The sequence below is a fragment of the Aplysia californica genome, unplaced genomic scaffold (genome assembly GCF_000002075.1).
Source record: "Aplysia californica isolate F4 #8 unplaced genomic scaffold, AplCal3.0 scaffold00618, whole genome shotgun sequence".
NCBI lineage: Eukaryota > Metazoa > Mollusca > Gastropoda > Aplysiida > Aplysiidae > Aplysia > Aplysia californica.
Window position 1 is genome coordinate 300382 of NW_004797888.1, and position 12321 is coordinate 312702.

The 12321-nt window shown below is 41.6% G+C and overlaps 1 protein-coding gene and 1 non-coding gene across 3 annotated transcripts in view; both read left to right on the plus strand.

Annotated features, from left to right (window-relative positions):
* Positions 1-11263, plus strand: part of LOC101849320 (transportin-1) — a 34279-nt gene extending 23016 nt beyond the window's left edge. Inside the window, exons 18-22 of one of the 2 annotated variants that reach the window (XM_005107643.3) lie at positions 2326-2421; positions 3823-3898; positions 4477-4651; positions 6862-6985; positions 8006-11263. In XM_005107643.3, the coding sequence (XP_005107700.1) occupies positions 2326-2421; positions 3823-3898; positions 4477-4651; positions 6862-6969 (455 nt within the window). In that variant the 3' untranslated portion in view covers positions 6970-6985; positions 8006-11263. Of the gene's footprint in view, positions 1-2325; positions 2422-3822; positions 3899-4476; positions 4652-6861; positions 6986-8005 lie in introns of those variants that run through there. The other variant, XM_035972225.1, reaches the window with a different exon arrangement.
* Positions 177-246, plus strand: LOC118478500. The gene has a single exon (XR_004859084.1). It is a non-coding gene; the product is annotated as a small nucleolar RNA SNORD41 (small nucleolar RNA).
* Positions 11264-12321: the final 1058 nt, after the last annotated feature.

Consider the following 12321-nt stretch of genomic DNA (forward strand, 5'->3'; position numbering starts at 1 on the left):
GTTAAACCCATGCCTTGAGTAGTATTGAGTCTTATATCAAGCGCTCGCGGGCGGTATGGGGATGTTTCAATGATTGCTGATGGGTAATCAGATTCACCTGTTACAACTCGTGAACTGCGGTTAAAGTATCATCGTATGTTCAGAGGTCCTGTCAGTATTTACTGCCTGGTATTGGACTGGAAGTGATGACAGCTTTGAGCATTGACACTTAATGATGTTTGCTAGTATTCGTACTGTCTGATCCGGAGACGTGGATAGAGGTGCTTAAAGCATCTTTTTTTTTTTTTGGTCAACTTCTATTTTCTATTGCAGTCTTCCCCCAAGAGAAAGTAATTTACCTGTATACTTCTCATCATACTCTAATGTGTATCTTGGACTATAATGCTGTTAAACTGAACTGCCTCTGTGGTCAAATGTTTTATCTAAAAAAAAAAATTTTTTTGTCTAAAGTTTCCTGGATGTTATCGTTAGGAGTGGGTGTCTGCCAATTATTAAGGTATCCTGGAGTGACACATGATTTTGGAGCTGATTCAGTGATTGCTGAGTAATGGTGGTACTGAGAGCTCATTAACTGGGACTGACATTTGTAAACACTAAACAAGCACTAAAGGTCATGAGGGGCTGGCTGTGTAGCTTCATTTCTTCTTCTTCTTTTTTTTTTTGGTCCCGTGTCCTGATTTTGGTGCTCATATTTGTAGGTTGCCTAAAAATGTATTGACATGGTGCAGATTGTTTTCAAGAAAAGGGGGAATTGTTTACTCGTTGGTGGTGATCATGATGATGATTATTTATGGTGACGATCATGATGCTCTGATGTTGGTAATGTGCATATATTAGTCTTAGTGTTAAGTGTTGTTTTTTGTTGTTGTTGTTTTTTTGGGGTTTTTTTAGTTGTTGTTTCTTTGGCGCTTACTCTAGATCCCTGCCAAGCTGTCCTGGGGGGCATAACACTACCCTCAATCCCAACTCCTGGCATAGAGTGACAAAAAAATTGGAAATATTTTGTCATCTTCATCTCTATATTTAATAAAAGTTTGCTAAGAAATCACATGGGGGCCGCTTGTAAGTGATGACATTGTTAGTGTGTTTGTTACCCTATGTCTATGCTATATTTTCAAAACAGTGAAAAAGGAGTGTGGCCAATAACTCTGTCGCGTCTTAATTTGGTCAGGGTCCATAAAACGTTCAATGTTTACTTGTGTTTTAGTTTGATTTTTTTTAAATTAAAAAAAATATTTTTTTTTTACAAGAAAACTGGATGAGGTGCAGAACATCCAGTGATCAGTTTTTTTTGGTTTTTTTTTTTACTTCACAGCGGAATTCATGCCAATCCTTGGAGCTAACTTGAACCCAGAATTCATCTCTGTGTGTAATAATGCTACTTGGGCCATTGGGGAAATCTCCATCAAAATGGGTGAGTATATGTGATCACAGTGCAGCTGTTATGTCCTCAATGAAACGTTTTAGGACAAGTGTTTTAGCTGCAAGTAAGCTTTAGTACAAATAAATTGTGAACTTAATTAAAAGTTTTTGTGTCCTTGCTTCACTTCTTACAGTGCTTTAAAATCAGGAGAAAGAAATAGGTGTGTGAATTTGTAGACCTAAAACAGGACAACACAGCTGGTGCCAGGCGTACTCTGGGTTTTGAAGGAAATAAAAAGTGTACTACATGTGTTCATGTGTGAAGGGGTGCAACAGAAAGGATGTTTTTACTTGTAATTTTAGATCTGCATGTTTGCCGACAATCATCTGAAATCCGACAATTGCGACCCGGCTGATGCTGTCGCTAGGCCCACCTGTATTAGTCAATGTATGTGAAATGCCAGCGTCCCCTTTTTTTTCCGGTTAGCTTTGTCGGCACTTTCGTTTTCGTGCCGACGTCGGCGTTTCCGAATTGATTGTGGGAACCTAAGTAGAAATACGAATACGAAAAAGGACGATGACCTAAATGATCTACTTTCAGTTTCATGCTTGAGCGGCCATTTTGAATTTCGTCTGTTAACTGATTATTCGGATGAGGATTAATTCAAGTTCTATTCTCTTGTTCTTCTAGGTCTAGATAGATCATTATAGACCGTAATGGAGGATTCATATTCCAATTCTATTGTGCCAAACCTCATTATAGGTTGTGCTGTAATATTAATGTTGGTAAAAGAGCATTTCATCAGGTGCGTAAATTAATAGACTCAGCTGAGTCTATGACCGTGGTCCCTGAGTTCGGAATCAGATGCAAAATTTTCTGACAATCTGGTTGAGGGTGACATGCAGGTCTTTAATTTGTTTCCTTGTCAATTCTTGAAGAACCTTACATTCTCCCTCCTGCAGGTGCCGACATGCAGCCCTTCATTGGGATGGTGTTGACTCAACTGATTGACATCATTAACCGCTCCAATACTCCCAAGACTCTGTTGGAAAACACAGGTGGGTGATCAGAATATAAGTTGCACCATTTTACCCCCCTTACTAATTATGATATATCCACCCTTTCGGTTTGCCGTTAGGAATATTGTAGAGGGATGGTATTGTTCCGTCACCCTGAGCATCTGGTAGTCTGCTGGTCTTACTAGGGTTCTCTAGATTCTGCCGCAAAATGGGCTGGTCTTACTAGGGTTATTCTCTGGATTCTGCCGCAAAATGGGCTTTGGGGGGGGGGGGCATTGCCTTCCTGCCAGATTGACAGTATTGGATATACCCAGCAGCCACTGTGGCATGTAAAGCTTTCGCTCAATAAAGGAAGGGGTGTTCTATAAGCAGGGTAATCTTTTGGGTGAGTGCCAACTCCCATCGTAGAGAAATATTCTGACAGTGATGAGATGGGCTGGTGGTTTGCGTCCCCTCGTGATTGTATGTGTGTGTTCCTCCTTGTGTACCTGATGACCCTGGCGCACTTAGCTCCACTTGTAGCAGCTTTCCACAGTAACATGGTTTCATGAGTTTTAGTACATCTACCTACTTACGTTCACTATTCATACTTCAGTTGTGTTACCATGCCCTTTCTGTATATGTTGTGTGTGATACTGAAACTGGTTACTTTTATTGGGTTTTTAAACCACAAAATTTGTGTGAGTGCAACTCGTAACAATAGAAACATTTTTGTTGTCTAGGTTACCTAGTTTGGTTTATTTGCCCTTATGCCTTAAATATGATTTGTGCCAAGAAAATTTCCCGAAATACTTTAATTCATTACTTTTATTTTCTGTATCAAGATTGCAGCTGGGAATAATATAAACTTTTTTTGTGGTCAAGGTTATCTAGTTTGATTTGTTTGCCTTAATGCCTTTGGTATTACTTGTTAACCAGAACAGTGCTGGAGGTTATTGTTGGGAAGTTAAAAAGTTACCCTAGTAAGGAAGTTGTGAAAAGATGGTTGTAAGTGTCTGTATTGATATTTGCAATTGGTGTGGGAAGGATGATGGGGGTGTTAAATGATCTCAGGCGACGGACGGCTCTTACCCGTGTCATTGGCTGTCTGCTCTACTCTGCCTTGTTCCGTGAGAGAGGTGGACCGAATTGCTATGATGTTGGGAACTAGAAGCTTCTCTGTCGGGTGCTTTGTCAGACATGTGTTATGTCATGTTGTTGTCATGTATGACTAATTCTTTTACTTTTTTATTTTTTCTTCTCAGGGGAGATTTATTTTTTTCAGATGCACTTTGTTGAAATTATTATTATTATTATTATTATTGTTTATTTTATTTCTTGGCTGTGCGGTTGACTGTAATGTATTGTTGACGTTGTATGTTCTTTCTTCCCATTATATTTGCCTTCTTCGTGCGTTGTATCGTCACCATGTGCTCGTCATCGTCCTGGTTGGTTACATAGCCATAACTATTGGGAGACTGGGCTTAGTTTGCCCGCAAGACGTGGCCCCACTATTACAACAGTTTATCAGACAATGGTAATTTTTTTTTTAATTCCTTTGCTATAGTTTCTTTTGGTTTCGCTCTTTGATTGTAACTTTTCTTTATACTTGAGTAATCTTTAAGTTTTTGTCGTGTGTGCTTTGATTTCATTTCTTTGTCTTCTTTTTTTTATATTTTATTTAGAGTATGGCAAACATTTTTGTGTAATTATATCCCTTCTTAAGTGAAATGTTGTATGTTCATCACTGCTTGAGTAGTTTTGTCTGGTTATTTATGTTGTTTTTACATTTGATACTTATTTTTTAAGTTTATCAGAAAGTATTTGTTGAGTTGGTAAAAGTAAGCAGTTGTTCAGCTGTCTAGTTAAGTACCCCTACACTCAGGTAAGTGTAGTGAGAAATATGGCTATGAAAGATAATGACTGAAGTTTTTGGAACAATAGGTGCAATCATTAACTCTTACAAACTTTCTTAGGTTGTGGCTTGTAGGTGGTCGGCTTCCCACTGTTTTTTTTTTTTTCTTCTTCTTTCAACAAAATGTGTGCACTGTTGTGGGAGCTCTGTAGAGCCGTTTGTTTTCTATGCGATTGTGCTGACACATTATTGCCTCTCAGGTGCACATCCCTGCGCAACATCCGGGACAATGAGGAGAAGGATTCTGCCTTTCGTGGTGTGTGCCTCATGATTGGTGTGAATCCTTCTGGAGTGGTCCAGGACTTCATCTTCTTCTGTGATGCAGTAGCCTCATGGATGCACCCAAAACCAGATCTCAAAGAAATGTTCTACAAGGTTGGTCTCACTGCCTCCTCCCTCTTCTGCCCCTTTTCTCTTGAGAGACATTTGCTTAGTGTGCAGGGTGGGTGTCCCCCCATTCTGTTGCTGTTCTCTTGTGACACACTAGCAATGCCAATCGCCCGCTGCGCCTTGGGCCTGAAATCGGCCTCCGCGCGAGGGGTATTTTTTGGGCCGCTCGGATTCAGAAGTGACTCTCTGCTAAGTATAGGTACGGGAAAACTCCTGGACGAAAATAAATGAAACTCGGCAACCAACCAGAGGAAAGGTTAAACTAACGACAAGCCAGCGTACAATCCCGAACGATTACTAGAACCGGAGATATTGCCGTGTTTGTACGAATTTCCTCTGCGCTTCGAAAACTAAGCGGAGCTGCGGGTTGATCGCCGACCACACAAGCGCCCCACATGTCTTCTTTATTGCTGTAAAATTTCAGATCACTGCGTTTAGTAGATTTTCCGTACCAACTTAAAATTACCACCCATCCATTGATAAAACATTTGATCGCGCATCCCAAATGCGAGGTGCCGGCATGCAAGAGGCGTGTGATCGCTAGGCGGCATGTGATTGGCTGCCTATAACCAAATGGGTTACCGATGACTACATCGTGGGTTTTCCTGATAGCGCTTTACTGAGTTTTAAAAGGGGTCATCGCGTCGCGGTAAAAACGATGTCACGCAATTCAACAAATTTCACGAAAATATTAGTCTTTAAGATCCAAAGTAATGAAGACATCGAAAAAGTGATAGCAGAACTAGATTCGGCACTAAACATCACATGGAGATGCCAAGTTTCATTCATATGCTCCAATTCATTACTGACTTATGAACAGTTTTTCCTCAAAATACATCAAAACATGTCCCACATTTTAGCGATTTTTTCCTATATGAAGGTCCTCCAATCCCAATAACTTTTTTATTTATCAATGGATTTTAAAAATTTTAAAACCATAGTTCTTAGAATTTACTCTATTTTCATTTAAGCCAATTTTTAAGCAATTTGGGTGAAAATTTAATTTTTCATTGTCATTGCTAGACACACACAAACATATGCTTGTGGGTGGTTGACGGGAGCTGTGGTGTGGTTTGCTTCTTCTTTCCTTTCAAACATCTATCGTCCTTATCTCTCCTCCTTTTTTGTTTGTTACTCTCTTGTAACGCCTCTAATCTTGGTCACTTATATGACCTTATTGTGTTGCAACTATATGTGTCACGACCTGGTGGAATCGGGTGCTTGTCAAAATGAAATTAAAGAACTTTTTTCCTGACCTTGGGGCAGTTTTTATACATTGGCGGGCTGAACACCATTTGTCCGTAACACATTACAAAAATATTTCTGTGACTTTGTAAAGAGGTGTTTTGTAGGTGTGTGCATTTTGTGTAAAGTTCTCAACAAATTGATGTACAACACTTTAATAAATATGCAATTTTTTAAGAGTAATGGTCATTTGTGTTGTAAAGTTGCATTTTGGTGTCACAAAAACTCAGTGTAAAAATGGCCTGAAGATGGCTGGATTTTAGGTATGAAAAATCACCATAACTTTTTAACTAATAAAGATATCAACACAATTTAAACTGTTTTATGATTATGAAGGCAGAGGCTTTCAATTGAAAGTATTTCAAAGCATATTTAATTTGAAATTTTCTCTACTAAACTGCCTACTTTGAACAAGTTCCTAATTTTTCCGGTTGTAACTTCACATAGCTCTTTTTTGCCATTTGCAAGGGAAATTAAACAAAAAGCATGTTAATCGCCTTTATCGTATGTATTCATCATTATACATCCTTTCGGTGACAGTGCAGAGCTGTATTGTAAGACCAAGACAATCACTTTACAAACGGCCGCTTCTTATGTGTGGTTGTTTTTTTTAAGCATTGACGCAAAACAACTATTTTTGCCTTGATAATGGCTGGCTGTCATGGACAATTTAGATTGTACACTAGTGTTGCCGCTTTAGGGTTAGATACAATCCAATATGTTCAGTCTAGGTGAAATTTGCAGTATTTTGTGGGGGTCCATGAATTGGGTAGTGGCTGGTGAGGGTGATGTCACAATGCCTTTTTGTCTTGCAGTGTCTGGAAATGGCGCATATGATCAATGAACAGTTGCGTAAGTAAGTCGAAGGAATCTGACTTGCTTGTAATTTTGTTCTCATTTATTCAATTTCATTCTGTGACACTCTCTTGCACTTTCTTTTTGCTCTGCAGATCCTGCATGGCTTCAAGACCCAAGTTGGGGAGGAGAATTGGTCCAAGTTTTCAGACCAGTTCCCACAGCCCCTGAGAGAACGTCTGTCTGCCAACTATGGCGTGTGATCCATGTTGGCGTCATGTAAGTGATAATTAGGGGTCCATTGCTGCTCACAGCAAGACCTGTCCTCTCTAGACTGATTAGTGCTGGAACTTGTTCCCACAGGGGAAAGTGATGCCTTTAGAGTGTGTACCGGTACCTTAACGACTAGCACTTTACTTAAGCTAGTGTGTGAGTGTACCTAAACAGCTATTGCTGTTCACCTCACAATGAGGTAACGCCACAGAAATTCTGGGTCAAAGGATTGAAATAGGTCAAATAGGTTCTGTGAGGATTATGAACATTGTGCTTCTTGGCCTACGTATGTCATGTGGAACCTTTCTCATGCTGGGTTAGTGGGTGGTTGGCGGGTGCTCTGGTGTGGTCTGCTTCTTCTTTCCTATCAAACATCTATCGTACTTATCTCCCCTTCTTCTTTTTTATGTTTGTTACTCTCTTGTAACACCTCTAAACTTCTGGTGCTCATATGACCATATGCAGTTGCGAGGGCCGTAAAACCTCTACTAAAACAAACATCATGCTGGGTTTGTAGATGTAGATGCCCTTCAGAACCATAGAAACATAAAAGTGCCCCTTGGTGTCAGTTGCAGCTAATAGCTCCAGGATTTTGGCTTTCCTAGGTAACGATCGTGAAAATAAATTTCAGCAGCAATGCTTAAATAATGTATATATTATCTATTGTGCAATGATATATGCTGGTAGATGGTTTGGGGGGTGCTCTGGTGTGGTTTGCTTTTTCTATACTATCAAACGTCCGACGTCCTTGTTTCCACTCCTTACTTTAAAAACAAATTTTTTACTCTCTTCTAACCTCAATGTTCAGTACTTGTATGACCTTCGTTGCAAGTGCCGTGACTTAAAAATTAATAATTTTGTGTGACTTGTGTGTTGCAGTCAGTGGTTGATACTGGTGTGAGATTTTTTGTTTTTGTTTGTCGATGGTATAATAACAATATGTTTTTGTTTGTGATGTATTGATGGATGTAGACCCGTATTTGGTTGTCTGAGATGCTGACCTTTGTGTTTTGTTTGTTTCCTCAGGTGGACGTTTGGGGTTCCAGGGACTTGTGGTGCCCGGAGTCTGTGCTGTGGGTATCAGGACCCCTGTGACGGGCGGGCGGGCAGGGGCGGGACCGGGTGGGCCTAGGGCTCTGGGAGGGGGAGGGCTCTCCGCGAGCGCACACTACGATGAGCTACAGGAGGGGGGAGGGAAGGACGAGCATCCTCACTCATCTCACTCATTCTCTGCTGTCTCTTCAGATCACTACTGACACATGAGACTTTTCCCCCCACCTTAGGAAGCTTAGCTTTAGCCATTAACCGTTTTCTCCTTCAGCGACTAAACAAAGCTATCTGTGCTAGTGTGGTGGGACACGCGGCTAGTTCCTCACACAGGCATTGGCATACCTACCAGTCAGGACCCTGTGATCGGAAAGCAAATAGATTTTGTGAATTATTTTACCTACGAAGTAAGAAATTAAATGTGTGGAGCTAGTCACAGACACACACAAGGGTTAGCGCCATGAGGCGCATTGTGCTTCTGTCTTCTCTCTATGTTGGTAACATTGAACAATGCTAGGAAGGAAAGGCATTCAGTGTCAAGTTTTTGTGGCAGTTGTACTTTTTCCCATTGTCACTACTAATGCTGCACTGCATAAGTGTCTGTACTATTTTTTTGACTCTACGGAATTCCTTGCATGATCTCAGTGTTTTGTGATAATTTTGACAGCCTGTTTGGCTTTGTTGGGAGTACAGGCTACAACTGCTTTGTGCGTCACTCACACTGGTCACAACAGCAAGGCTAGGCTGAGGTCAGGGGGTTGTATTGATACAAGTGAAGGCAGGGGCAGGGAGTGCTCCCCATGTCAAGGGTCTAACAGTCAAGCTGGTGATGTGGTCTTGTCTGCGTCTTTTTCGGGAAGCAGCGGGTTTTAAGTATTGGGGATAGAAGAGACAATAACTGAAGAAGTTAATAATGTGTTTGCCATGATGTGGTAAGAGCCTAGTCTCGTTGTTGTCAGTGTCAAGTGTGGCGCTGCCACTAGCACCAATCTCAGTTTTTGAGCTGGCCCCGTCTTTCACAGAGGGAAGGCGGCCTGTTTCTCCTGTTTGTCTGGGCACTGTGTTCTCTCTATAGTCATGTTAGGTACTCTCGTCTCATCATCAGTGTCACAGCTGATTTTGTGCATTCGTCAAGCCTCCCATGTACACGTCTCCTCCGTCATATTTTATGCCTCAGTCAGGCTACCGTAACCTGCGGCACCATGAGAAGGTAGCCACCGAGTGCGGCTGGCGCTGTCACGCCTGTCCTTAGCTGTGGTGGTGGGTCTGGACAGTAGACAGCTGGCCTCTGTGTGTGCACCTTCTGGCGGTGTCCTATGGGGCAGTTTATTTTATGGTCTCAGCGAAAGATCTAAGCTGACTGTCTTCTAACGCTGTATGCTTGTCCCAATGATGCCGTGGCCACTGCTGCCCTCAGGGGACTGAAGAGGCTGGCCCAAGCTCTTGTGGACATGCTGTGTGTGTGTGCCTGGACCCGACTAAGAGCAGCGCTGAGGCTGCAAGCCAACTGTGATACGCACGCACACACACTTTATGGCAGATGGCAGCTGGTGATAGCCACTCGTGCTTGCTCTGGCTCTGAATACTTTATCTCAAATTCTAAATTATAATTATATAGTATATATGGTTGGTTCAGATGTACTGTGCTGTACTCGTAGATGAAATTTCATGCACAGTTTTATCTTCTTGGGGGAGGGGGGGTGGTTCAATCTCATTTGTGTTGGTTTCATTGGGGAGGGGGGAAGGAAAGGAAAAGTGCAGCAGAGTTGTCACGAATGTCTATCATCATCTGCCACTCTCATGGACTACTTGATGCCCTGATAAGTTGATCCTCCAGTTAAATCATTTTTCGAAGAACCGCATTTGATTTCGATTGAAAAGGTTTTGCATGTTTTTGTTGGTTTTTTGTTTTAAAATTCCTGCTAATTCTGCTGAGCAGGGGGAAGGGTGAGGCTTGCACGGGGTTTCAAGAGAGAATTAAGACTCTTGACAATAGCAATTGCTTTTAACTAAAGTCTTGTTATTATTTTGGAAACGGCTTGGGCTTTGTTAGACATGTCCATATTAGGGTTTGGTGCTCACAGCTTCGTATGATAATGGTTATGCTTTGCTCTGAATATTTTCACTCGGGTACTTTGGAACAGATTTTTACTTTGTACACCAGCTAGGTCCTGGCAGATTTTTATATTTATTCCAATAGGTGAGGGGTGGTTGTACTGTTATGGGTTGGTAACGTCTTGCAATAGATGAACGAGGCAATTATTGTTCTTTGCCAGCAGTAGCGTAAGTGGCTTCTCCATTTCCATGACAGTTCTGTTGTTTCTCACTGTGAGCATGGATAAAAGTATCATATTACTGTAGAGTCTTGAGGGGAAAATGGTCAAGCTCCTGGTGATTTTTCCTAGTGCATAACGTGTGTACTTTTTGCTGTGTGTGGAAACAATTGGTCATCAATTGTGGTTCTGGAGGATTGACTTGTCAGGTGCAACTGTTTGAAATGCCTGGCTGAGGATACTACTCTCTTCTGTCAGTCATTTTGTGCAGTTGTTGTGGATATTAAACAGAGTTTTTTATATTATCAGTTGTGAAAGCATGGGCTGAATATTGCCATAGCCTATGCTGGATCAACTGGCTATATTTGTATATTTATAATTTACATTTTCTTTATTCTCAATCTTTGATCATTTCTGCGGAGGTTGTTTTTTTCCTGTTTTTGTGGGTGAAATACTGTTTGTTCTCGAGTGTTGTGCAAGTCGCTACAACTGTGTTGTGCTTCTGTGGTCGTGTGACGTGTGTTCATCTTGCCACTACATATCATCACCATCTTGTGTATTGTCTGGGCGGACTGCGGGGGGAGAGAGAGCTGGTCTCCACCTACTGGTGTGCCCCACTTGCAGTCTTTGTGGAGCAAGATGTGCCAGTCTCTATGGGAGGCTGGCTTGGGTGTGTTGTGGGTTGATTGTGAATTGTCTATGTACATAGCTTGTTTTGTATAGGAAGTTTTTGTGTTTGCCATCTGCCAGTGCACTGTACAGGGTTACACCCTCCATGAATGTCACAGTTTTTTTTTTGTCCTTTGAAAAGAAAACAGATATTACTAAGCCTATGTTGTGGTCAGTGTGTCCAGCTGACTGTCTTATGATTTTAGCATGTAGCTTGGAGCTGAGGTCTCCTCATGACACAGTGTGCTGGGTGTTGCTCCTCATTCTAGTGTATAATAAAGAGCTGCATACAAAACTTTGGGTTCCTTTTGTGGTTTTTTTGTTTGTTTGTTTGTCTCTTCTGGTTTTAGTGTATGAAGTCTGGACGCAACTGATTTAATTTTAATCATTGGACCCTCTTTGGATAGGCAAACCTCTGTATATATTATAGTTATATATATAATACATTGCACATTTTGCTTTTCTCCATTAATGGGAGGAATGGTTTGACACCAGCTGGCTATGGTGGGCTTCACTTCAATTGACATTGATTGGCTCGTGGAGGTGTAGGAAGTGTGTGGAAAGAAAATACTTTCATATTACAAAATGACAGACACCCCTTTTGTACTTTTACTTTGTGTGGACAATTATTGCACCAGTGGATAACATTTTACTCTTGCCTTATATGCTGCAAGTCATCTCTTACTTTGGCTTTGGAGTAAGTGGAACCATGCAACTTTGATGGCATGTCTTTGGAAAAGTAAATGCCACTGCAGACGCATTGGGTGGTTGGCGGGTGCTCTGGTGTGGTTTGCTTCTTCTTTCCTATCGAACTCCTATTGTCGTTATCTCCCCTCCTCCTTTTTTATGTTTGTTACTCTCTTGTAATACCTAATCTTCTGGCGCTCACATGACCTCATGCAGTTGCGAGCGCCGTAAAAACCTCTATACTTAAACTTAACTGCAGACGCAGTCCTAGGGGAGCTTCCAAAGGCTGGAGCCTGCCTTGTGAATTTGCCTTGTATACATGAGTACCAGTACTTCAAATCAGGGAGGGGGCTTGCTTGCATGGCCAAGAGGTTAAGATGTTCGACTCTCATTCAAAGGTCCTGAGTTCGAATCCAAGAAGCGACAGAAAAATTTTCTTCTTTAAAATTGTCTCCTTTCACATCCTTTCCTGCTCTCTCAATGTTCTGTCTGATTTCGTCCCCTCTTTCTGCCCCCACCCCCTCTCTTCTTCTGCCCCTTTCACTGGGCTCCTGACTCTTTCTGCAGCCTTTCTACTGCTTCTCCATGACATTACTCTGCTGTCTCTCAGCCACACCCCTGATCTTCTGGTAAGAAAGATCTACACCTAGCCTTCTCGGACAACGG